The 25,733-nt window shown below is 34.1% G+C and overlaps 2 protein-coding genes across 6 annotated transcripts; both read left to right on the top strand.

The window, feature by feature from the left end:
• Window positions 1-6,610: 6,610 nt before the first annotated feature.
• LOC130932529 (uncharacterized) lies at window positions 6,611-8,305 on the top strand. 5 transcript variants are annotated; one of them, XM_057861860.1, is made up of 2 exons: window positions 6,611-6,823; window positions 7,166-8,304. In XM_057861860.1, the coding sequence occupies exon 2, from the start codon at window positions 7,190-7,192 to the stop codon at window positions 8,147-8,149; it is 960 nt and encodes a 319-aa protein (XP_057717843.1). In that variant the 5' UTR covers window positions 6,611-6,823; window positions 7,166-7,189; the 3' UTR covers window positions 8,150-8,304. The 5 variants fall into 5 exon arrangements, with proteins under 5 accessions (XP_057717843.1, XP_057717846.1, XP_057717844.1 ...); XM_057861863.1 differs by having other exon boundaries at window positions 6,621-6,823; window positions 7,181-8,305; XM_057861861.1 differs by having other exon boundaries at window positions 6,621-6,823; window positions 7,109-8,305.
• Window positions 8,306-12,843: 4,538 nt separating this feature from the next.
• LOC130933159 (protein EIN6 ENHANCER) lies at window positions 12,844-20,937 on the top strand. The gene is made up of 4 exons (XM_057862701.1): window positions 12,844-13,227; window positions 14,720-15,097; window positions 15,171-15,238; window positions 20,522-20,937. The coding sequence occupies exons 2-4, from the start codon at window positions 14,923-14,925 to the stop codon at window positions 20,651-20,653; spliced, it is 375 nt and encodes a 124-aa protein (XP_057718684.1). The 5' UTR covers window positions 12,844-13,227; window positions 14,720-14,922; the 3' UTR covers window positions 20,654-20,937.
• The last annotated feature ends 4,796 nt before the right edge of the window (window positions 20,938-25,733 follow it).

Genomic DNA, 25,733 nt, shown 5'->3' with positions numbered 1-25,733 from the left:
TTCTCTTATGTACTAACTTATTGTGTAAAGTGTGTTGGATGTGTTCTAGGTTCCAATCCAAACCAAAAGAGTCACATCTTTCGGCAGTTAAAAGATCATTAGATATGTTCATGGCACATCCAATTTTGGTCTTTGGTATCCTAAGATGATTTTTCTGCAGTTGGTTATTGTGATGCAGATTTTGCTGGTGATAGAGTTGATAGAAGGAGCACTTCTGGTTTATGTGCTTCCTTGAAAGTCCTTAAATATTTGGTCAAGTAAGAAGCAACCAACAGTGGCCTTATCCACTGCAGAGGCTGAGTATAGCTGCTTCTTCTTGTTGTTCTCAGCTTTTATGGTTAAAAACACAGCTTGCTAATTACAAATTAAAGGCTAAAAATATACCCCTGATATGTGATAACATGAGTGCCATTAATATTTCTAAAATCCAGTTTTGCACTCTAGGACTAAGCATATTGAAGTGAAATTGCTGATGCACTTGCTGGAGCTTTTTGTCTCATGAATAGGTATGAGACAATTCTGGGCAGGTGATGAACGCTTCCTTCAAGTCAGCGTGTTCTGGGCTTATTACTAGTGAAAAATCAATCTGAGCCAACCTCAATTCAGATCTGAGTTGTCCTATGTATTTCATTAATTCAAACCACATCTGGGCCCAATATGAATGTTACATTCTTGCTTGCTTATTTTGTTTATGACTTGTGCGTTTAAGTTTTCTTTAAAAGTTTTTGTGTGCCTGAAATGGTTTTAATCCAACTTATTTTTTTTACTTTGGTTCAGTTTAATTTTGTTGTCTTTCAAAATTTAAAATTAATTCATGTTTTTAATTCAAAATCCAATAAATCTTCTTTTGAGTCATGTCTTTTCAAGTCTTTTCAAATAGTGATACAGTTGCATGGTTTTAGAAATTCACTTTTTTGGTACAGTTACCAACACTCCCTCTCTTCCCTCCATAACTTCTCCACACACTCTTCGGTTTCTTCCCACTCACTTTACTGCTTCTCTTCCCTCAAAAGATTGAATCTAACCAAATGAGGAAGAAAACCATTACAAAAAGGGCTCCTCGTGAAAAGGTTTACAAGCTACCCACCAAACCTGCAACTCGCTCCCAAGATCGAACCTTCACGCCTTCACCCTCTCCTCCTACCTCTCCTCCTCGCTCTAGTCCTATGGCCCGAACCAAGACCACGCCAAGGATCCCTGTCTCAGCCAAGCCGATGCCACCGCCAAAGGCCACACCTTCCAAGCCTGGCTCCTCAAAACCTGGTTCTGCAAAGCCATCCTCATCCAAAGGGAAGCGTCCGGCGACGGAGGAACCTGTTCCCAAGCCACCAAACCCAGGGCAAGGTCAGTTCCTGTGCGATCACAGAGAGGTAAAACTCGAGTTCCTCTCAAATCAGTTAGTGAACCTGACATTGGGCCGTTTGATCATAAAGCTCACTTTTTGACCTCTCATTCGAACTATAACCCTTATAGATTCAAATCTACCATGAACAATGATTTTTATGAAGGGGTTATCCAGTATCGTACCCTGTGTCCTTCATTTTTCGCTGATTTGCCATCTTTGAAAAGAAAAGGTTTTCCTTTTGTTGACAACTTAATTTTTCTGGACTGGAATCACCTTTTTGACATCAAAAAACCTGTCTATCCCTTGTTGGTCAAAGAGTTTTATGCAAACATGACTTATCATGAAGGCACTGCTCATTCGTATATCAAGGGCCAAGATATCGTTTTAAACAATAAGACCATCAGTGATGCTTTGAAGTATACTAATGTTGGGCCTTGTGCCTACACGTCAGTTAAGTGGGATGAAGGAGTTGGTGTTTCTTACAATGATGCCCTGGCTAGTATTTGTGAACATGTCTCCTTAATAGATGGCATTACACCCACCCACAAAGCCCTAGGATATGAACGTGCTCAGTTGCACCGAATGGTCAACCACATTATACTTCCCCAAAGTGGTTCATATCAAAGGGTTTCATACACTGACACTCTTGTTTTATATGCCATTCTCACCGAAACTGAAATTTCATTTGCATATTTGATGGTTAGATACATGTTTGATTCTGTTAGAAGTGAAAAAGGACAAAGCTCTTCCTTATGGCATGTTTCTAACTTGTATTTTTGAGTATTTTGATATTGACTTGACCAATGAGAAATATGAAAATAGACATTCATATCTAAAGGGAGGTGGTTCAGTGAAACAGAACAAAGGACCCACTAGATCTGAAAGAGTTGTCCTAGATGATGAAGATGATGATTTTGTCCCCGAGGATTCTTCTGCTCCTTCCACTGAGGGAACATCCATCTCCACTGGAAAGAAATCTACTCTACTAAATGTGGTTAAGGATGTTGCTCAAGAGTTTGTCTCCCAATCAAATCACTTGATTGCCATGAGCAAGGAACAAAGAAAACTAGCTAGCAAGCATGAGAACTTTCTGAAGAAATCTAGGGATAGGGTGGCTGTGCTCATGACCTTCATTGATAACCTTCAAAATGATGAAGACGTTGCCACTGATGTTGAAGAGGAAGATGCTTCGGAGGAGAATGGTTCTGATGCCTAGATTTTGTCTCATAAAAACTGTTGCTACTGCTCTTTTTGTCTCATGAATTCTATTTATTTTACTACTGTTGAACTGTTTTATTTTGGATGGCTGTAATAACTCTAAATACTGCTGCACTGTTGATGGTTTAGTTAGGACCTTGAATTGTGATCTAACCTTTCTTGCAGGATTTGTTTTACTGTTTTTGTTGATCTTGCTAGTCGTCCACCCTTGATGACAAAAGGGGGAGTAATAGTAGGATAAGCAATTTTTTGGCATTGATGCAGATATCAGTATTTCTTTTGAAATTTTTTGTCTAATTGCTGCACTAAAATTTGATTCTACATGCTGAATACTGATGCTGATGATATTAGCTTGATGATTGGGCTGATTATGTGATGTTGCTCATTTGATATTCCTTATACAATATATAGTGTGCATAGCTCTTTATCGTGCTTTCTTTAAGTACAATGTGAAACAGGGACAAAGAGGAAAGCATAAATACAGGGGGAGCTAATATTGAAAAGGAAATGGGGAGCAACATAAAAGCAAATGACAAATATCAAAGGGAGTTTCCAAACCTTACTCAAACTCAATTCCCTTTGATTATTGCTTAAATCATGTTTGTCATTAAGGGGGAGATTGTTGAGTTAAGAAATTAACTAAATTAATTAATGATGACAAACATTATTTTTGGGCAAAATAAGTAATTAGTGTTAAATGTTAATAAGTATATGTTGCTAATTATTTATTTCATGTTGCAGGGCAAATTCATTTTAAGCAGCCCAAATGGTATAATAATAATTTAGCAAGGCAGATGGGTAAATAAACAAACTCAACCCAAAAGAAACAAAGCCAAAGGATCTGATGGGCCAACCGGGTTGCTTAATGAAAATTCAATCCAAACCCGTATTCATCTCACAAAGCTTCTTTGTAAGATTGAAGTCTTCTCCCTCTTGAAGTACAACGTTCCTCTACTTTCTGACGAAGTCAAATCAACTTCAAAAAAAGTAAGAAAGAGAGAGAGCTTCTTCACTAAGCTAGAAACCAAAGAAGCAAGAAAGAGAGAGTTGAAGCTTGAAGCACAGAAGCTAAAATAGAAATTCTAAACCAAATCAAGCTTAAGAAAGGTAATCCATCTCATCTTGCATGCATAAGATCTTCATCCCTTCTTCCCAACTCTCTGCTCTATCCGAAAATGGCATTCAAAAGAAAAGTTGATCTTTGTTCTTCACTGCTACAAATCCACGATCACAAGAGATTCTTGGGGACCAAGTTGCATCTCTATGGTTCAGATTTGGTTGACCATTGGGAGACAATTTTGGTTACTCCTTCATGGCTTTCGGTCAAGTTGAAAAAGTCAGAAGCAAAGGTCCTACTTTGATGTTTGAGAAGAAAAAGTGAGCTTGTGGGTTGGTAAAGCTCAGTGCTCAAGGAGTTGACCTAGGAAGATGAACCCATCAACATGCAAGGAGATAAAAGAGGTTTGCTGTTCATTCAGAAACCAAGGAGAGAAAACCAGTGAATTGAGGTTTTGTTCTGAGAAGAGATCTTTGAAGAAGTTTAACTAACTGGACAGTGTAACCTAATCAAAGGTGCATTCCGCCAGTATGAAGAACTGAATCAGAGGCTTGCTAATCTGGTTTTTCGCACAGCACAGAGGCTGTTAATGAAGTCAATCTCCTTCATGTTTTACTGATTGTAATGTACTTTTCTAAGTTTATCTTTCTGTAATTTCTTGTGAGAAAAGGCATTGTGAGAAAGCTCAAGAAAAAACCATGAGTGGAAAAAGGCTGAGTGAAACACTTGAGAGAAAAGCCTAGAGTTATTTTCAGATTTCTTTAGGTTGGTTAAGTGTCTTGTATCTTGTACTTGTAAGGTATCCCTTTCTTAGTTGGGTTAGCACTAAGAGGTATAGTTAGGTATTAGCATAACCAATGTCAAGTTAGGTTAGAACTTGAGTGTGAAAGGATTGGGTCAATCCTGTGTTATTGGTGTATGTAATACTGTTAACTATAGTAAAATTCTTCCATAGTTGTGGAAGAGACTGGATGTAGGTTGCATAGCACAAGGCAACCGAACCAGGATACATGCTGGTGTTAGCTTTTCTCTTCTCTGCTGTGTTTTGTTTTCTGATATTCATGAGACAAAAATAAATTGTCTCATAAATTTCCGCTGCTGAGTTCAAACAGAATCAAAACTGCAAATTTGTTTTAAAAGGGTAATAACAGCAACCAAAAAGGAAGGCATAGATTCAACCCCCCTTCTCTAAGCCTACCACAACCTTCATATTCCGACTCCAGTCTAGGGTGGCTTTTATAAAGGCGGAGTTCGGTGCTTAGTTTATGAGTCTGTACATATATGACTATCTATCTTATGTAGTCTACAACCACCTTATATGTGAAACTTAGCCTTTAAGCATATCTATGTGAATATATCTATCTATGCTTTTTGCTTTCATTCTAAATGTGTTATGTGCCTAACTGTTATAGCTAATAACGAAATAACTTGTTTAATTCACGCTTATAACTCACGCTACAGGTTCATATTATACAAATAATATATAGTTAGCATTGACCATGGCATACTGGAAATTGAGTCGTTACAATCGACGCGCTGCTTGCCTGCTCCTCTGCGTCACCGCGCCTCTCGCTGGCCCCTCTGCGTCACCGCGCCTCTTGCTGGCCCCTCTGCATCACCGCATCGTCTCATTGCTCGCCCTTACTGCTCGCTGCTGCCTCTCTACTCGTTGCCCTCACTTCCGCAGTTTGCCCTCTTCTCTTGTCTCTTTTCTGTCTTCCTCAACCTCCCTCTTCTCTTCTCTAGCTCGGTTCTCTCCCTTTGCGTGCAATCAAGGTGATCTTTTTATTTTTTAGCTATTCAATCATTATTATTTAATATTTTGGATGATTGTTGCTACTGATCCTGTTTTAATGTAGCTGCAATGGTTACTTTTAGCTATTTTTTATTCTATAATTGTTGTTTGTTTTTTCTGATTGTTGTTAATTTTTTTTTAATTTGTGATTGTTGCTGCTTAGGTTAATTGATACTTATTGTTTAGGTTGATTGATGCTTGCTATTTAGATGATTGGAATAATAGGCTCTATGAATTAATTAGGTGATGTATTAATGTAATACTATGGTTAGTTGATAGGTTATGTGAATTGATTGAATTTTTCTTATTTTTAAGATGGGTTCATCACAAACACCATCATCCAATAACAAGAATCAACTCCTAAGGCAATAATTGTAACCCAAAAAAAGAGAAAATAATAGATACTAGATTTTAAAATTATTTTTTAGATAAAATTTCAGGGATTGTTATTTTTATTGTGTTAAATTAAGATATTATTATAATAATACTGATTAATTTTATATTTATTTTTGTATTAGTTATTTTTAGAATTCAAAACTTAATTATTGTTAAAATATTAATAAAAATATATCTTTTAAATTTTAATTATTTTATATTTTTATTTAAATGAAACTAAATCAACTAATTTAACTTATGATCAACAGATTAAACTAGAGATTCAATGACCCAATAAGCTTGGCTGGTTCTTTTGGCGAGTCGAACAAAGACAATTAGAGGTGTTCATGAATCGGATCTGATCTGCATATCTACGGTATTTATCTGAATCCGATACAAAAATTGCAGACATAGATCCGATCCGCAAGGCTATCGAATCGGATCTGATTTGATCCGCACACTTATAAAATTGGATTGCAGATTTTATGTAGGTATCTGTATATTTGCGGATCCGCAAAAATAAATAAATATTTTTCTTATATTTTATTTTAACTAATAATTATCAATGTTGAATTACTTTAATTTTATTATTTTAAGAGTAAATATATTTAAAAAAATAAAAAAATTTTATTAATATTTAAAAAAATTAAAAAATATTTTTATATTTTACAGATATATCTTATTAGATGCAAACTTAAAAACTACGAATATTAAATCCGATCCGATAGTTTTTGTGCGAATTTGAGTGAAAATCGAAATTTTGGCATTATGCAGGACAACTATCCTTTATATGATTGAAATTTACCAAAGCGGGGGATGACAGGATTCGAAGAGGAGGAATATATGAAATGAAGGGCTTTGGGTTTGGGTTTGGTGTTTTTTTCCTCCTCCTTCCTCAAATTCCTTGCCACACCCACAAATCACACAGTTAGGGTTTTGAAACCTATTCTCCTTCGCAAACTCCCAAATCACATAAACCCTCCAAAATCCCTCTCTTCTACCATCTCCTTCCAGTTCTCGCAGCTGTTTCCAGGTGCTCCTTATTATTATTATTATTATTATTATTGCTGAATGTCATTTATAATATTGTGTCTTTGAATTTTTCCCCAAAAACAAATTATTGATAAATTTCATTTTGTGTGCTCAGCTATATTTGTGAAAACCGAAAAGCATAGCTCTTTTTTCCATTCATGTTTGTCAGAACTCAGAACACTGTGGGTAGTGTATTTAGAAGATGCATATTCTGTGTGGCAAAAGCTTGATTTTGATGTAACTAATGTTCCTTTTAGCTCCGATTTTAATTGAGCGCATTTAGTAGGAATATCTTCTAGCATAGTTTGGCACATCATTGGCTATCATCACCGGTTTCTGTTAGGTACTTACTACTCAGTGATTTGGAATGAATGGGATGACGATTTCAGCTACAAGCAATTCCTGCACCATTAGATTCAGTGGCATTCTCCAGAAAGCATTTGTGTCTCCATGTGCTGGGAGTAGTTATTGGAAAAGAATTTTAAGAAATCACTCCACATGTGCCTCACTGGCGGTTTCTTCAGTTGTGCCAATCATTTTTCGGTCCTCATCCTCTCCAGTGATTGCTTCAAACCTTTCGCAGTCTGAGGTCCAACAACGCTCAGACGAGTGGTTCGCGCTTCGTAAGGACAAGTTGACCACAAGCACATTCAGTACTGCATTGGGTTTCTGGAAAGGGAGCCGTCGTGTTGAGTTATGGCACGAGAAAGTATTTGCAACAGAAGTACAGGTCATTGAAGCTTCCAAAAGAAACGCCATGGAATGGGGTGTGCAGAATGAATCAGCAGCTATAGATCAGTACAGAAAAATCACAGGTCATGAGGTGAGCACAATGGGGTTTGCAATGCATGCGAATGAGCGACTCGATTGGATTGGTGCCTCCCCAGATGGTGTTCTAGGTTGCTTCCCCGAAGGTGGGATATTGGAAGTCAAGTGTCCTTACAACAAGGGCAAGCCGGAGACAGGGTTGCCATGGTCATCCATGCCTTTCTATTACATGCCCCAAGTGCAGGGCCAAATGGAGATAATGGATTGCGAGTGGGTTGACCTATATTGCTGGACACCAAACGGAAGCACAATATTTCGGGTGCCCAGAGAACGCAGTTATTGGGAGTTGATACATGGGATTTTGCGCGAGTTTTGGTGGGAAAGCGTGGTTCCTGCCAAGGAAGCTTTGGTGTTGGGATCTGAAGAGCAGGCCAAGTCATATAAGCCTGCAACTAGACACAAACAGACAGGTCTGGCTATTGCCAAAAGCATAAACTTGGCTAGCCAAGCAAAGCTTCTATGCAGAGAAATTGCAGGGCATGTTGAATTCTATAGCTGATTGGTACTTTCAAGTTTCAAGTAATAGGTTGATTTTCAATGAATGCATAGCCTATTCTTTACATATGTAACATTCTCATGTTCAATTACAAGTGTTAATTATTTATTATAACTCAAATTCGCTCCTTTAGTTGTAGAGATAGATTCCTTTGATTTTCTTTTTTAATAAAAACAATTATATTACAGGTACAATAAAATCGATCGTCGTGTGTAAAATACGTATTGAAATATAAAATATAAATTAAAAGTAAATTAAATAATATATATTTAAACACAAATATATGGTGATTGACTTGATAAGCGATCTTTTTTAGTATGATTTTTTTTTTTTAAATTGAAGGCAAAATGACAGAAGGAAACAACCATTTTTTTAAATTGAAGGCAAAATGACAGAAGGAAACAATCATTGGCTGAAGCTAGGGAGTCGCTATGGATGAAAATTTAAATTAAGTTTAATCTCAAATATTCAATATTGCCAGATTTAATATTTTTGATATAATTTCAAAAGATTTAATTGATACAAAGATAGTCAAAAATATTTTTTAGTAATTATAATATTTTTATAATATCTATTAATATTATTTTTAATGAATATTTAAAATATATAATAAATATAAATTAATTAATAAATTATTAAAATATAAAAATAACATTAAAACAAACATTTATTATAAAAAATAATAAAATTTAATATAATTATTTAGTTATTTTATATCAAACAGAATGACCAATCGTCCAACAATTAAAAATTAATAATCCAATCACGCAATATTCTAACGGGTCAATTGCGGTTTGATTACGATAAGTGTAACACAAATCTAACTTAGACCGAAAATAACATGTAAAAGCACATTTGCACCTAAAACCATGGTTCTTAAAATTGAATGGGGCTGATCAATTCGATTGAATTAACCAGAACGAGTCCCTCAATTGATTCGGTTGTGATGAAAAGTCATCGGACAAAAAACCAATGAGAAAATTAGTTAAACTGGCAGTTAATCAATGAACCGAAAAAATCGATTCGATTTTTAAGAGATGTGACTAGTGATGAGTTTGGAAAACTCTTATTAGATTTTGATGATGAACAAACATTATTAAAATATTAAATTACAAAATTATTAATTTGATCTTAATTCATATTTGCTTAATTAATAATTTTGTTGTGCAGATTTTTGTTGGGCCGAAACAAAAGAGAATTAACAAAGCCCAACTGTTGCATTATTGGTTCAGTTTTGAGTGTCCAAATGAGTTTGTGATTAAAGCTAGTTATATTGGGCCGAGAATAAGTTTTAATGCTATAAGCCCAAGTGTGTTACATGCTTTCCATTTGCTTTGTGCATGTTCCAAATTTCATCAGGAAAGCAAATGTTACTATTGGGCCAGAAATTTAAATAATGTCACAAGCCCAATTTGTTGAGCATGCATGGTTCGAAAGAAAAAAAATGGAATTGGGGTACATTGATGAAAAACCCAACTCATTGAATTTGGTTGCTTGCCTCCAACGGATTCCATTTTTCACTTTGGATGGAATTCAAATTTGATTTAATGCATTGGAAACATAAGAAAGAGAGAGAAGATTGATTTGATGGCTATTATGACTATGCACGCCACTCTAAGGGAAGTAAAAGCAAGCTGTTCTCAAATTAATGTGCTTTAACCACTCTACATTTCTTTTCTTCAGATTCTTTAATTCTCTCTCATCTCTTTCCTCTTCTTTCTTCGGTCCTTGTCCAGGAAACAATGGAAGAAATGTTCTTCAACCAAGAAAAGGAAGAGGTTGCATGCATCAAGACCATCAAGTTAATGATGGCAAGAAAACACACTAAAATAAAAGTGAGCTGTGGCTGAGATTTTCACCAAATGTGGTTAGATTTGGTGAGGTAATCTTGAGCCTTTCATGCTCAAAAAGGGGACGTTGAAGATTCGGCCAAGAGGGAGATTCTTGAAGCATGGCTTGTCTTTGGTTCTGCTCAACCACCACAGGGAGTAGCTAGAGTGGCGAAGTGATGGTTGAAGGCAGAGATTGAAGCAGATGAAGTCATTATCATCATGAGGCATCAAGGGCCAGAAATCCATCTTGGAGAGCAAGCCAAGGATGGAGAGCCCGGATTGATGAAGGGTGATGATCAAGAAAGGACTAGAGGTAATTGCATGTTGGTTAATGCATGGTTATCTCTTCTCTCTCTGTGTGGCCGAACCGGTTCTGTGTTTGTTGAAGGAGGAAGAAAGTTGGTTCGGTTTTGGCTTCAAGTGTGGAGGCTTTCCTCTTCTTTAAAAAGGGGGAACAACCACTGTTTGAAGCAAGGAGAAAATTTGAGAGTGCAAGGCACAGAGTTCTCAGAGCTACCTGAGCTAACAGTTTTTCTCTTCTCCTTCAATGTTCTCTGTTTTGTAATTTTTCTGTTTAATTTTGTCATGTCTTGAGTCTCATGGAAAGGCAAACAAGTGAGGTTTGTATGAAAAAGCCATAGAGCGGAAAAAGACAGAGAGCAAATTAAAGAAAAGCCATAGATGTCTTAGAGGTCCTTTGTTCATAAAGGCAACAAGTGAGGTTTGTATGAAAAGCCATAGAGCGGAAAAGAAGAGAGAGCAAAATTAAAGAAAAAAAGCCATAGATGTCTTAGAGGTCCTTTGTTTCATCTATGTGTATCATGATCTGTGGGAATCCCTTGTAAGTTGGTTAGCACTTTACAAGTTGTAATCAGATTGATTATAGTGAAATTCCATCATGTTTGTGATGGAGACTGGATGTAGGTTGCACTGCACTTAGCAGCCGAACCAGGATATATCTGGGTGCAATCTTCTTCTACTTCCTACTCCATTTCTGTTTTCAAATACACAGGAGCAAAAACCAGAATTATCTCGTGCCAAGTGACGAGACAAAAAGAAAAGTCTCGTGGCAAAGGACGAGACAAAACAAAGTTGCTCGTGTCTATTGACGAGCAAAAACAGAAAAGTCTTCTCTGAAGGTCAGCAAGTGTTAGCATCGAAAAGGGGGCTAAGATTCAACCCCCCTTCTCTTAGCCACTGAAACCATCAACTAGTTTGTTGTAGTGTTCTAAAACAACGTTGTTTTATTTTGACTTAATACTCAAAATGGTCCCTGAATTTATAGTCGAGTCTCAATGTTGTCCCTGAACTTAAAATTCTTCCAAATTTGTTCCTGAATTTAGCAACGGTCGTCTCTGAGATATTTTTCAATGACTGAATGATGACATGGTTGGACCAACGAAGATAATGTCATTTTTGTTCTATTTGGGAACCAAAAATAGAATGGAGACATTTTACCAATTCGGCGTGACTCTTGTCTAATTATGTCATCATTTCGTCACCGAAAACAAATTTTGTTTAGGGATAAATTTAAAGCAATTTTAAGTTTAAGACGATATAGAGATTTGGTTGCAAGTTCAGTATATTGAGAATTAACTCTTTTATTTTATAGAAAGAGTAAACTATCATTTCTACCCACAAAAATTGAAAACGCTGACATCTCTACCCATAGAAGAAGAAAATTACCATTTATACTCATAAAACATGAGTTCCGGATAACAAAATTATGCAAACACAAAAAAATTACCTAAAAATCCCAAATTACCCATATCATTACCACTACTACCATCATCTCCCATCTCTCTCTTGGCATCACGTGAACACCCTCCGATCTAACATCAATTTCTCTGCCACAAACCACCTCATTGTCGCTCCTTCATCACCTCAATTAAAGCAGTGCATTGAAAAATAGTGACCTCATGAATTAACTCGGAGAAAAGTACCTTTGGAGGAATTAAAATCAACTCAGAGAGGAATTTGAAATGGATGATAATGAGTGAGTCAAAATTGGATCTTGGTTTTAGTTGAGTGTGAAGCTGTTTGAGGGAACAAAACAGTGAAAAGGGTGTCATCGAGAAAGCTGACAACAATATGGCGAAAAAGGACACAGATCCAAAGTATGAAGTGAGTGAAGAGAAAGGATCAAATCTGAACAACCAAACACAGAATCCTCATGTATTTGGATTCACTTTTTCTGAGAGAAAAGAAAAATGGCAAAAGAGATAGAAAGAGAAAGAGAGAGCTCGCCACAGTTTTGGTTTGCAAAGAACCGCGATAATGGCGGCGGATGCGGTAACCGGTCGAAGGCACTCATTCGGTGATAAGAAGACGGTAGCCATGATAGGTGTGAGGGTGGTCGACGGTGAAGCGAGAAGAGGGGACACTGGGGTTCTAGAGTTGCTGACAGTGACAAAGCAAGAGCTGGTGCGAAGGTCCTCTAGTCGGCAAAAGCGAGATAGAGAAGGAGAGAATGAGGGATGGTTGCTTACGTTGACGCTGGAGGCTGCAAGAACGGAAATAGAGATTGCGACATTTGCCACGGAGGAGAAGTGGCTAGCGGCTAAAAAAATGGCTGTTAGGATTGTTTGAAAATCAATTGATTATTAGTGAGAGAGAGAGGATGGGGTTAGTGATGGTGGTGGTGGTAAAGTGATGAGTAGACGAAAATGATGGAGTGGTTGAGGAGAAAGATGATGTAAATGATAATAAGAATAATTTGAAATTTTTACGTGAATTTTTAGTGTTTAAATAATTTTATTGTATAGAATTCATATTTTATAAATATAAATATATTTGTCAATATTTTTAATTTTTATGAGTAGAAATAGTAGTTTATTTTTTTAGAAAAAAAAAAAACCAAATTCGCATACACTTCAATATCAGAATTCAGTGCCCTAGGTACCCACACTCACCCCCGCCGCCTCCTCCATCGCCAAAAACTCACGTCCACCGCTGTCTTACCGCTGCCGTCGCATCTACTCCAGTCGCCGTTCCACTGCTCAAGCTCGTCTCCTCCTCCTTCTCAACGCGTCTCGCGTCGCCACTTGTCTCCTCTGTCTCGTTATTCCGTCGCACGACCCCTGTTCTGTCGTCCCTACTACTCATGCTCGTCTCCTCCGTCTCGTTCCTCCATCGCACAGCCCCTGTTCTGCCGCGCTCTAGCCCTCCTCTGCTCTAGTTCGGCCGCGCTCTGTCTCGTGTGTCCGTCGTGCTCCCTCAACCTCACCTCTGTGCTCTATGCTCTGAAAGGTATTTTTAGTTATTCGTGTTTTCTTGATTGTTGATTGTTGTTAACAGGGGAGGATTGTTGATTGTTGTTTTTGTTGAGTTAATTATTATTGATTGTTGTTAAATTTCGGAGTTAATTTTGTACTGTTGTTCTGAACTTCTGATTTTGAGTTAATTTCTGCCGGTTTTTTATGTTTATGGGGATAGAAATTTTTTAATTGTGTACAAGTCATGAGAGATGCAAGGTGGTTGTTAATGTTTTGAATTATTTATTGTTGATTGTTGTTAATTTTTTCGAGTTTAGTGTGTTCTTGAGTTTGTTAATTTTGTTTTATTGTGTCCTTTATTCCTTAGCTTTTTCTTGTTGATTGTCCTGTATTCTTGGTCTGCTATGGCTGTTGACATGTTGAGGTTGTGCTGTTAGTGATACAAATGCATGTATTTTGAAAAACTCTCTTCATTGTTGCTAGCTTGAACTATTTATATTTGTGAATCTAGTATATTTATAATCTGAGTGAGTAGGGTAACATATTTCATTTTGTTCTAAGCTTCCAAATCCATGCTGATTTTCGGATATTATCATCGATCACTCTATTAGGGATTTTGTGAGCCTTTTAATGGTTATAATAAACTTTTCTTGATACTCTTGAATGATACACAACAAATCTTTTGTATTCCTTTTTTTTTCTGAAGCACAACAAATATTTCATTTTAAGGCTCCAGCATTTTGACTTTGTAAACAGCTATCATGGAATATTACATGTTGGAAGTTAGCTTTTGCTCTTTCATATTAGTTAAGGCTAATATTAATATATTATCCTTCTAAATGTTTACTCCATTTCTGAATTGCCACAATGCATACGTGATATATCTTTTGTTTATTAAATCTACAGGTCCTGTAGCAGAAGATATGTTTTATTTAATTGAATGTGAGTGTGCGTTGATGAAGATATTTATGCTAGTGATAAAATAGAAGTGTTTTCATTTCTGAAATCTCACTCTTTTGATTGGGTTGTTTAACACCTCAAACCTCAGATATAGTTTTCAGTTCTAGACTCTAGATTCCTTAAGCTTTTCTGTTACTGGAACAATGAAGAGTTTTCTTCAAAATACATGCATTTGTATCACTATATGTAACTATTGAAAAAAACTAGGGATTGATTGTTGATTGTTATTTTTGTTCTGCTTCAATTATTGTTGATTGTCATTAATTTTCTTAGTTAATTTTGTACTATTGTTCTGATTCTGAGTTAATTTCTTAGTTGTTGACTTGGCTTGTTGTTGATTAGAAACTAATTAGAAATTTTTTATTTTGAAGACGAAACATTATTCATTTTGAAATTATATATTATTTTTTAATAATTTCATTTTATATTTAATTAAATCGGTTCAAGTATGGTTTGATCTCGGTTGGACCATTGAACCCGTCACTTGACCGGTTCATTAACCGGTTCAGTTCTTGCAACCTCGCTTAAAATAAAAAACCCAAAAAATCTTTTCCTGCCTTACACAGATTTTGCCGCAAAGTCCAGACAGTCTCCACCATCCACCGCTGAAGCTATTGAAGCGGCAGCGTCATTCTTGCCAGACCTGATAACCGCTTCTCCACCTCGATTGGCTCAATCGAGTTTTCTTTTTTGTTGTGTACGAAGAAGCAGCAGTAGCTCAGCCCTTAGGGTTAACACTGACACGTATTCTGCTGTGGTCGCTGCAAAGATGGAGCCAGAGGTAGTGGAGGCAGAGCTGGTTTTGCCGAGTTATCTCAGTTTCAAGAAGGTTCAAATGTATGAGAAATATCCCAAAGGCCAATCCAGAGGCAGGCACTGGAAACACCTTAAACAGATTATTCAGGCTGAGAATTACCAAAATTACCCTCCTGAGGAACCCAATTGTGAGTTAAGCTTGCTCCTAGGGTTAATTTTATATTCAAATTGTATATGTATTTATAGTGGAATTTCTTGCAGATGTCAATATTGAATCGCCCCCTTCTATGCATCCTTGCAAGAAAATTTGTGATATTACTGGCTTTGAGGTATGTACTTATCTTTCCTCTTTAAGCAGTTAAAACAGTAACAAATATATTACTAGCTTGTTTTGGTGAGCTTCTGAAAATAACATTCATTCTTGCTTTTGGCCACACTTTTGAAATTTTGTAATGTTCTATTCTTCCATGTGTAAAAGATTTTGCTTGCTTTGAATCCAATACTTGCCTCTTAGATTCTTAGTTCTTACACTTGTTCATTTTATCCAACACAAGACATCGAGTGAATACTATTGTGCCTAAATGTTTTTTTTTAGACCATTTGGTAATTGGTACAAAGTCGATCCAAAAAGAGGGGAGAATTATGTATTCCCTTCGGCATTCCATCAAGGGACAAATAACTACCCATAGAATATTTTACAGCATGTTCTCTATATGAAAATACATGCAAAACATTGTCACACCTATTACCTTATATCACTCAGTCATTCAATTCTTATGGCCAATTACTATATATATATAACCAAGTCTTTTTTTAACCAAGTTCAACCAAGTTAAATTTACGTACCGCTTCTTACGTTCTCACTCTCGTTCTTCTTTTTCTTCCTCCTCCTCCTCCTCCACCTTCATTATCACTATCATCATAATGATCATCATTATCACCACCATCTCCTCCTCCCCTTCCTTCTCCTCTTGCTCCTCCTCCTACATCTTCTTTTCTCGTTTGATATTTTCTCCTTTTTTTCTCTTCCTCTTCCTTCATTATTATTATCATCACCACCGTCAATATCACACAATTAGTTTAACGATAACAAAAGTGACAGTAATTTTTTATTAATGACACAAGAAATGTGTTAAAAATGACAGGAATTTTCGATAAATGATGCAAGAAATATTTGAAAAGTTTCGGTGTCAAAATTATAAAATATCTTGTGTCATCGTTAAAAAATTTTGATACTATTTTTCTAATAAATTCTACACAATTTAAAACTCTCCTTCTTCCTCCTCCTCCTCTTCATTTTTTACATTTTAATAATTTTTCTTCTTTCACATTCTCATGATTCTTCTTGTTTCATCTGTTTAATAAGAACTTCAGTCACGGTTAAGAAATTTTGGTGTCAAAATTAAGAAATATTTTATATCATGGTTAAAAAATTTCGGTGCTATCTTTCTAATAAATTCACAATTTAAAACTCTTTCCTCCTCTCATCCTCCTCCTCCTCCTCCTTTCTAATAAATTCTTTTTCTTCTTGTTTCACCCTCTTAACAAGAGATTAAGAAATTTCGGTGTTAAAATTAAGAAACTTTTTGCGTCACGATTAAAAAGTTTCGGTACTATTTTTCTGATAAATTTTGCACAATTCAAAACTCTCCCTCCTCTTTTTCATCATCATTATCATCTTTTTCTTCCTTATCTTCTCCTTCTTGTTTCACCTTCTTATAATTCTTTTTGTTTCATCTTAACAAGAATAAAAACAATAAATTAAAAAAGAAGAAAGAATTAAACAAAGAAAAAGAATAAAAAATACCGCAATAACTACTAGGAGCATGAGAAGAAGGAAGAGGAGGAGAAGAAGAAATAGAAAAAAAAATATAGCAATAATAGCATCAATAAAAGAATGATGATGAGGAAAAACTGCGCGAAGAAGAAGGAACGCGAATAAGAATTGCATGACTCACGGGCACATTATGTGAGTGGTTTTTGTTGGGTTTGGAGCAACTTGGTTGACACAAATGCTTGGATGTGTAGCGGGATCAATTTGTGCTTAAATGTCTTAAAACATTTTCTAAAGTGTGTTTGAAACCTTGGGATTTCAATTCACTCAAGAGTTAGAATTCTTTTCCGCACTTTGGTTGTAAAAAGTTAGAGTTAAACCCCAAAATGGTCCCTGAGATTGGCGTATTGCACTGAAATCGTCCCTGAGATTCCAATTGCACCAATTACGTCCCTGAGATTGAAAAAAATGCACCATAGTAGTCCCTGACCCATTTTCCATTAACGACGTGATGACATGGCATGATGACGTGGACTGTACGTGACACGTGTCACTTTATGATTTGGCCACGTGTAATGGCAGGATGATGTGGTGACTAGTGACACGTGGCATGCTGACGTGGATAGTTGTGCCACGTGTCACAATGTTATTTGGCCACGTGTCCGGTTGTGCCACGTGTCGCAACAGTATTCGTCCACGTGTCATGCATTATGCCATCGTTGTATATGCACCAAATTAGTCCCTCATTTTGCATTAAGTGACTCATTTTAGTCCCTGAAATTGAATGTCGTGCACCAAACTAGTCCCTTCATCAATTTTTTCTCATTTTTTCTATAAATTCAAAATTCTCAATATTTTTGAATGCATTAATTTCAATTCTATTTTTTCACACGTTCTTCAAATAAAAGTGTTTTTATAAAATATTTTTTCTCTTGCGAATACCCTATTTGTCGACTTGGAGTTAAAGTGAAGGCTTTTCAAGCACCTTCACTACCATCTCCAACCTCTTTCAGTACTTTTATAAAATATTTTTTTTCTTGCGGATACCTCTAATAGCCACCGTCTTGGGGTTGACGTTAAGGCATTTCAAGCTTTCCTCATTATCATTTCCGACCTCTTTCGTCTAGATTGCAGAGATCAAAAGTGGTAGTGAGGGTTGAGGGTTGTTGAAGTGCCTTCAATCTAGTTCTTATACATAACAAAAACGTGTATTTCATAAGAAAAAAAATATTTATTTTAATTATTAATTTCTTGTTAAAAACACATGTTTTTTTATGAAAAAAATGTGTCTAATCAATCATATAATTATTTTTTATAATGACATACTTATATATTACAAAATTTACCAATATTAAATTATTAAAAAAATTATATAATTAAAACTAAAATCTTAAAATTTTTTATAAAAGCTCTTGTATTTAAACGATATATGAAAAAATAGAATTGAAATTAGTGTATCCAAGATATTAAAATTTTAAATTTAAAAAAATGAGAAAAAATTGGTGAAGGGACTAGTTTGGTGCACGACATTCAATTTCAGGGACTAAAATGAGTCACTTAATGCAAAGTGAGGGACTAATTTGGTGCATATACAACGATGGCATAATGCATGACACGTGGACGAATACTGTTGCGACACGTGGCACAACCGGACACATGGCCAAATAACATTGTGACACGTGGCACAACTATCCACGTCAGCATGCCACGTGTCACTGGTCACCACATCATCCTGCCATTACACGTGGTCAAATCATAAAGTGACACGTGTCACTTACAGTCCACGTCATCATGCCATGTCATCACATCGTTAATGGAAAATGGGTCAGGGACTACTATGGTGCATTTTTTTCAATCTCAGGGACGTAATTGGTGCAATTGGAATCTCAGGGACGATTTCAGTGCAAAACGCCAATCTCAGGGACCATTTTGGGGTTTAACTCTAAAAAGTTATGTAAATTTCAAATCTAATGAGAATTCAGTTCTCATGTTTCAAGCTAAATCAAATCAGACCAAGTGTGGTCGATTTCTAATTTTATTCTCATGAGTTGTGACATTGCCAAAATTATTCTCACTGAAAAATTAAAATACCAAAATTAACCCACTAATTATCTTTTCCATTCAACACAACAGCACCATTAATAGTTTAATACCATCATCACTGACATCTCACCCTTTACTGCCATCATCATTATGTATAATCATCAATCAATGTTGTAGGAAGTTTTGCCTTGTATAGATTTGTGTTAACAAATAAAATAAAATCAAATCAACAACTAACACAGCAAAGATGACAATCGTGGGGCGAGGGCAGTGGGGGTGTGGGTGGATGTAGGGATGAATGGTGGTGGTTGAAGTTGGTGTTGGTGGACAGTGAAATCACCTTCTAAGGTTAGAGATTGAGGGGCTGAGACTGAGAATGGCATTTGAAAGGGAGTTAGTGGTAATAGTAGGAGGATAAAATAGTTATTTCAAACAAATTATACATATTCTATTTCATTTCTGTTCTTTTTGTTCCAAATCAAAGAATTCTCTCAAGAATTCTATTCAACTCTATCTTTTCAAAAGTTTCCAAATACACTCCTAATGACTACCACTAAGATATCAAGTGAAAAATAAGATTTTACTGTTGTTTTTTGTAGTTGCATGTTAGTTTAGTAAGCATTGAATAATGAATTTTCTCATGTGCAAGTTATTCATTTTCCTGAATGAAGTTTTTTTCGTGTGGTACACTGGTACTATCTAAGATTTTCAAGTTAGTGTTATGTCAATTTGACATGATTTGAGATTTAGCTATCTTGCATTACACATACTTGATTATTATTTTTTTTAGTTTTTATTTTTTAAGTTTTTAAGCTTGATATGTATAGCAACTAGAATCTAAACTGAAATTAAGAGAAACTTGTTTATATTTGCTGATCGAAGCTGAATTTCAGTTGGGAATTCCTCTTGGAAATGGTGTACAAGTATGGAATTTAGTAAAAATTAATTAAAATGTATAACCAGACTTTCAAAACCGAAACTCAATTTCTGCTGAATCCTCTTACACGTATAACTGAAAACACCCCATCCTTATCAAATTTCATGGAATCTTTTACACTTCTGGTTAGCATAACTAATTCTGTCTTCACTCATCCACCTCAAATTCAAAATTTAGTAATAGGAAGTTCTGGATTCTTTTCATTATTATAATTGTATGCCCTTGTGGAATTTGAGACCGGAATGTGCTCAGCTTGGCCTATATCTAGCGTAGCGTCTGATTTCTGTTGAACAAGGACTGAAAAGATGTGTCTTCCACATCTTTTGTTGTAGATATAGAGATTAACTTAAAAATCGTCCTTGACTAAGGCTATTGTGTCCTTCTATTTGGAAAGTATATAAATTATTTTAAAAGTTGTCCTAAGAAAGACAATTTTAAATTTGTATGTGTCCCATTCTCCAACCATATTTCTTACCCAACAACATCTTCGAATCAAACTAGTAACAAATCGTACCCAACACTATCAAGTATGTTGAGGTTTTTGCTTAAACTTAGTAGGATTTAGATTTCATTGTATTTTTGTTTGTATATCGCATTGTTGATCCCTTTTACAGTCCCTTTTATATCGCATTGTATTTAAACTTCTTATCCCACAACCTAGGATCAATTCCAACATAACTATATTCACGTCATAAGACAACAGAGGACTAAACTTGTTCATGAATCTTTTTGTTGGTCTGGAATGTTCCAATGCCACTGTTTTATATGTTAATTTTTAATTCATGATGTTGGTTATGATTGTTAGTTTCCCATGCCATATGGCTTGCTGAAAAATTGTTTAATTACTTGACCTTTCAGGCACCTTACTATGATCCTAGGACCAATCTCCGGTATGCTAACACTGAAGTTTTCAAGATCATAAGATCGCTTCCTAATGAATATGTGCAGAGATACCTAGCTTTAAGGAATGCCCAAGTGGTTCTTAAGTAGTTCTTTTACTTTTTCAACTTCTGGGATATTAAATAGGTTTACTCGTTGGACATTATTAAGTGATGTCACTCATCTATGCATCATCATCGTATTGATCTTTTTCTGATATTTTGCTAGCAAATTGCATAAAATCTACTTACATTCAAGCAATGATGGTGTATGTACTAAGTGGAAACACATCCAATGTAATAAAAGTTGGAGTAACTTCATGTGGCTTGGACAGATTCTAGTTTGACACATTGAATTTCTTCTGTCAGGTTTCATAAGTTTTTGGCTTTGCAAAATTTGTGTTTTGTAATTTTAGTCTGTAGTTGTAGTCTTAAAAAACTATTCAAAACTTTTGGTTTTGGTCTTTGCTACCTTATGCCATGCGACGTCAGTATTCAATGGTGACATGTTAATGGCAAGGAATCAAAACCATATATTTTGAATTTTTTAAAAACCACAAATTGGACAGAGAAACAAATATTTTGAATTTTATACTGTTGAAATTTGAAAAACATTAAAGTATTTTTTATTTCAAATATTTGTCAAAGGTTTTAAAATAATCTATATTCTTAAGTTTAATTTGAATCAATTTTATAACTAATGTTGAAAAAGTAAAAATCAATAATTAAATAAAAGAGTAAATTTTTGTTTTTTGAAACATTAAATATAAAATTGATACAAATTAGAGGCTAGAAATCATTTTAAAACTTTCTCCAAAAATTAGAGACACAAGCATACTTTACCTTATTTATTTCTATAAAGGTATAATGGTTGCATAACGGGGTTAGAGACTAAGTGAGTGTTTGGATTACAGTTTGCAAACGAGAGTTTGTGAGTTTGTATAAAATTGATTTTGATGAAAAGTAAGTTTGTGTTAACGTAATTTATATTTGACAATTTTATATCAAAATTTATTATAATAAAATAAATGTTGTTTGGATTATACTACTTAAAATCACTTTTAAATAAAAAAATTACCAAAAGAAACATCAATTTAAATAATTTTTTATATACATGCAAAATCAAAACGCTAACAAAAATAATATAAAAAATATTTATCATATAAATAAAATAAATACAATAAAAAAATAAAAATATAAAAGAAAGTACTATAAATTTTATAATATAAAAAAAAAGAAAATATTCTATAGTTTTTTAGTACTATCAGTACTCTTTAATTTAGTATTATTTTGGACTATTAATCCATTTCTTTTGTTGTATCAACTATTTTTCATTATCTATGATTCTATTGTTACTTATAATTAGTTTTTTATTTATTTTGTCTTTTTTTTTATAGGATCATAATTTATAGTATAAAATTTTGATAATAAATGTAGTATATAATAATTACAATTACAAATTTTACAAAGTCAGAATAAAAAAATTAATACAAAACAAAAATGGAGTACATCAAAGAATAAAAAAATGATACAGATAAAAAATAATAAAAATTTCATAAAACCAACAAAATATATCATATGAACAAAAAAATACAATAAAAGATAAATAAAATTCATATGAATATAATCAAATAAAAAAATTTCATACACAACATAAATATAATGCAATAAAGGATAGAAAAAAAATTCATATGAACAAAAATAATAAAAACATTGTTAATAAAATATCTAAAAATCAGAGCACTATAAAAAAAATCAACATTTGTCATATGAATAAAAGAAATACAATAAAATAAATAAAAAATCATATGAACAAGGCCAAACAAAAATAAAAAAATTCATAAAAAATATACATAGTAAATGATTAAAAAAAACTCATAAAAATATAACATAAGAAATTAGAACACTACATAAATAATATAAAAATATTTATCCTATAAATACAAAATACAATAAAAAATATAAAAATTAAATATGAAAGTGAGCACTAAAAATAATAAAAAAATTAAAATACACTTTGTCAATGATTGAAATAAATTTGAACCATTTTGATGAAAAAAATTAGAATTAAGAACCATGAAAAAGTAGAAAGAACTACAAAGAATTATTGTGAAGGTAATAATTACTGGTATCCTTTTTATAGAAGAACTAGTGTATGAATCCGTGCTGAGCACGGAAAAATTTATAAAAGTGAAAAAAATTTATATGTTTAGATATTTAAATAAAAACACAAAATAATTATTATGTTAAAAAATTTATAAAATTATTATCAAAATCAAAGCTTAATTTAAAAATAGTGAGTAATAATTATTTTACACTTCTTTTAAGTAAAATAATTATACAATATACATTGATACAAAATTTAAAATAAAATTAAAATATTTATATTAGAATCCTATTATTTCAAAGATTTTTCTATAAACAACATTGATGGTTGAATTTGCAGACATTTCTACGTGATTCATAAGTAAAACTTTTAAACCTCTCTTACTCTTAACTCTTGAAAGTGCCACATATAGTTGGCCATGTGTAAAAACTGGTTTGGGCAAGTACAATCCAACATGAGATAAAGTTTGTTCCTAAGACTTATTAATTGTCATGGCAAACGATACTATTATGAGAAACTGTCTTCGTTGGAATCTAAATGGGACGGTTTCATTTGTTGATACCATATTCATTCTTGGAATCAAAGTAATATGACCAACATTGTTACCCGTTAAAATTTCACATTCTATGACATGATTTCCAAGTTTCCTAACTTGTAGCCTTGTACCATTACAAAGATCACTGGATTGGTCAATTCCTCAGTAACATCACCGGAACACCAATCTTGAGTATTAATTTATGTGGAGTCAAAGCAGAGCAATTTATGCTATTCAGTAATTCAAGACCATAGAGATCTAGTTGACTCTCCATATTCCCTTCATCCATACAAATTGAATCTGAACTAAGATATAATTTTTTTCTCTAGGAATGATAGCCATCAGATGGTTGTTGACATCTTTAATGATGTCCAGCGTGGGAGCCAATATAGTTCTTGCTTTAAAAAAATCCTTTAAGGACATGTTATCCAAAATATTTGGATAAGAAAAATGAACCAACTTATCAAATGCCTGGTCCGAAGAAGGAATAACATACAATATCTCCTGAAAGACATATCTCAGATTCACCATCCATATTGTCACATATTAGACCATCATAAACTTTCAATAAGCACTCACCAAATTGCTCTGTCTCATCTTGATCTGAAATAGTCATTCCTACAGAGAGTCTTATATTTTTTGTTAGTTTGAGCACCTGACAAAACTTCCAAAGGTAAGACTAATTTGTCCCGATCCTCGTGAAATGATAGAAAGAATTTGTTTAAGTCTCCACCTAGTACAACCACTTTTTCTCCAAAGGGAAAATCTTTGTTATATGTTGGAGAAAACCTTATGATATCACCTAAGCATTTATCAAGCGCTTTATAGCAGTACCTAATAACCATTGGAGTCTCATCCCAAATTATAAGTTTAGCTTTCAACAGCAGCATTACTTGAGGGGAACCAGGTTTGATGTTACATACAAAATCCTTAGTTATATTCAGCGGTATTTTGAACCTTGAGTGTGCCGTTCTTCCATTGGAAAGAAGTAAAGATGCAATACCACTTGCAGAAATATTTAACCCAATATAACCCCTTGAGCGAATCTCAGCAGACATAAGGTTCTAGAGAAATATTTTTCCAATACCCCCATGACCATACACAAAGAAAAAACTCCTTCATCATAATACACAGCTGTAACAATTTCATCATAATATTTCTGCTTAGGTGTTGCGATGGCTAACATGTCTGAGACATTTTTCTTTAAATCATCCCTGTTAAAGTTTAGCTCTTCCTTGATAACCCTTTTGGTTAACAAAGAACTATCAACTTCAGTTGCTAAAGGCATAGGAGGATAGTCTTTCAAGGTTTTACCATAGGAATGTAAGATCTTGTCTATATCCATTAAGCACAACTAATTAATCTCATCATCTGACATGGTTAACTCTGCATATTATACGATACTGTAAAAATTCAACCAAACTAAAAATGATCAATAATGAAGAACTTTTATAATTACAATTATAAAAACTTACCCATCATGTTCATCACGGTTCTCTATCGATACAAAATATCGTTTGAGAGTTCATGCCAACATCTATTCCAGACATGTTCTGGTCTTGAGATATTGTTGGATGTTAATAGAATGACAAATAACTTTCTAACATATGATCCTGAGACTCACGAGCATGCTTCCTTAATTGCATCCATGAATTCTCTATCATCTTGCAAGAGTCCAAGAACGAAGCATGCATCTCTATACGTAGCATAAATTGTTCCTCTTACTATTCTTATATCTCAAAAATTCATACATCCTCTTTGAGTATTCAAAAGAAGTCGTTGGTAATATTCTTCGGTATTTGCTGCAAAAAACTTGGTTAAAATCCCACTTTTAAATTGCTAAATGGATTAGGTTACGCGATTTTAATTATTATGTAGCTACACATCCGTATAAGATTAATTTTTCTAAAAAATATAGAACAATTCTAAAATTGTATAATCTACAAATTATAACTGCTGAAAGTTATTTGAACATTTGTTTTCTAGTACAGATAAATCGAATAAAATGGCGTGGGGTACATGCTGTTAAGATTTTAAATTTAAATCATCAAATAAATAAGATCAAAATTGAATATAAACTCGTCATTACCTGCAGATACATGAGTCAACCTTCCAATTGTGAAGCCTCGCTTTCAAGGAAACCACTTTAAAGCATCGTCCTTCCAAACAAACTTTGTTAGAAACTCAGCATAAGTCAGACTTCGAGTATAGGGATATGACATGTTCGCCGCCATCCATCTCAAAAACATGGACTTGAGATATTGCTCTTTCGACGATATCATTCACATTAGAAGTTTCATTATAGAAAAATGTTACTTGTACAATAAAATTCAGCCTTTGTTCAGCCTTTAATATTATTTAATTATTTTTTATTAAAATATATTCCTATTTTTTAGGATACATATTTATAGTTAAGATTAATTTAAATTTTAAAAATTAAAATTTCTCTCTAACTTCCTACCCACTTTATAGTTAGTTATTATTTCCTTCTTTCTTCTATTCTGCTACAATATTCCAATTTGTATCTGCAAAAAAAAAAAATCAAAGTCA

This window comes from Arachis stenosperma, chromosome 6 (assembly GCF_014773155.1).
Source record: "Arachis stenosperma cultivar V10309 chromosome 6, arast.V10309.gnm1.PFL2, whole genome shotgun sequence".
In the NCBI taxonomy this organism is placed as follows: domain Eukaryota; kingdom Viridiplantae; phylum Streptophyta; class Magnoliopsida; order Fabales; family Fabaceae; genus Arachis; species Arachis stenosperma.
This window is presented reverse-complemented; position numbering and strand designations above follow the sequence as displayed.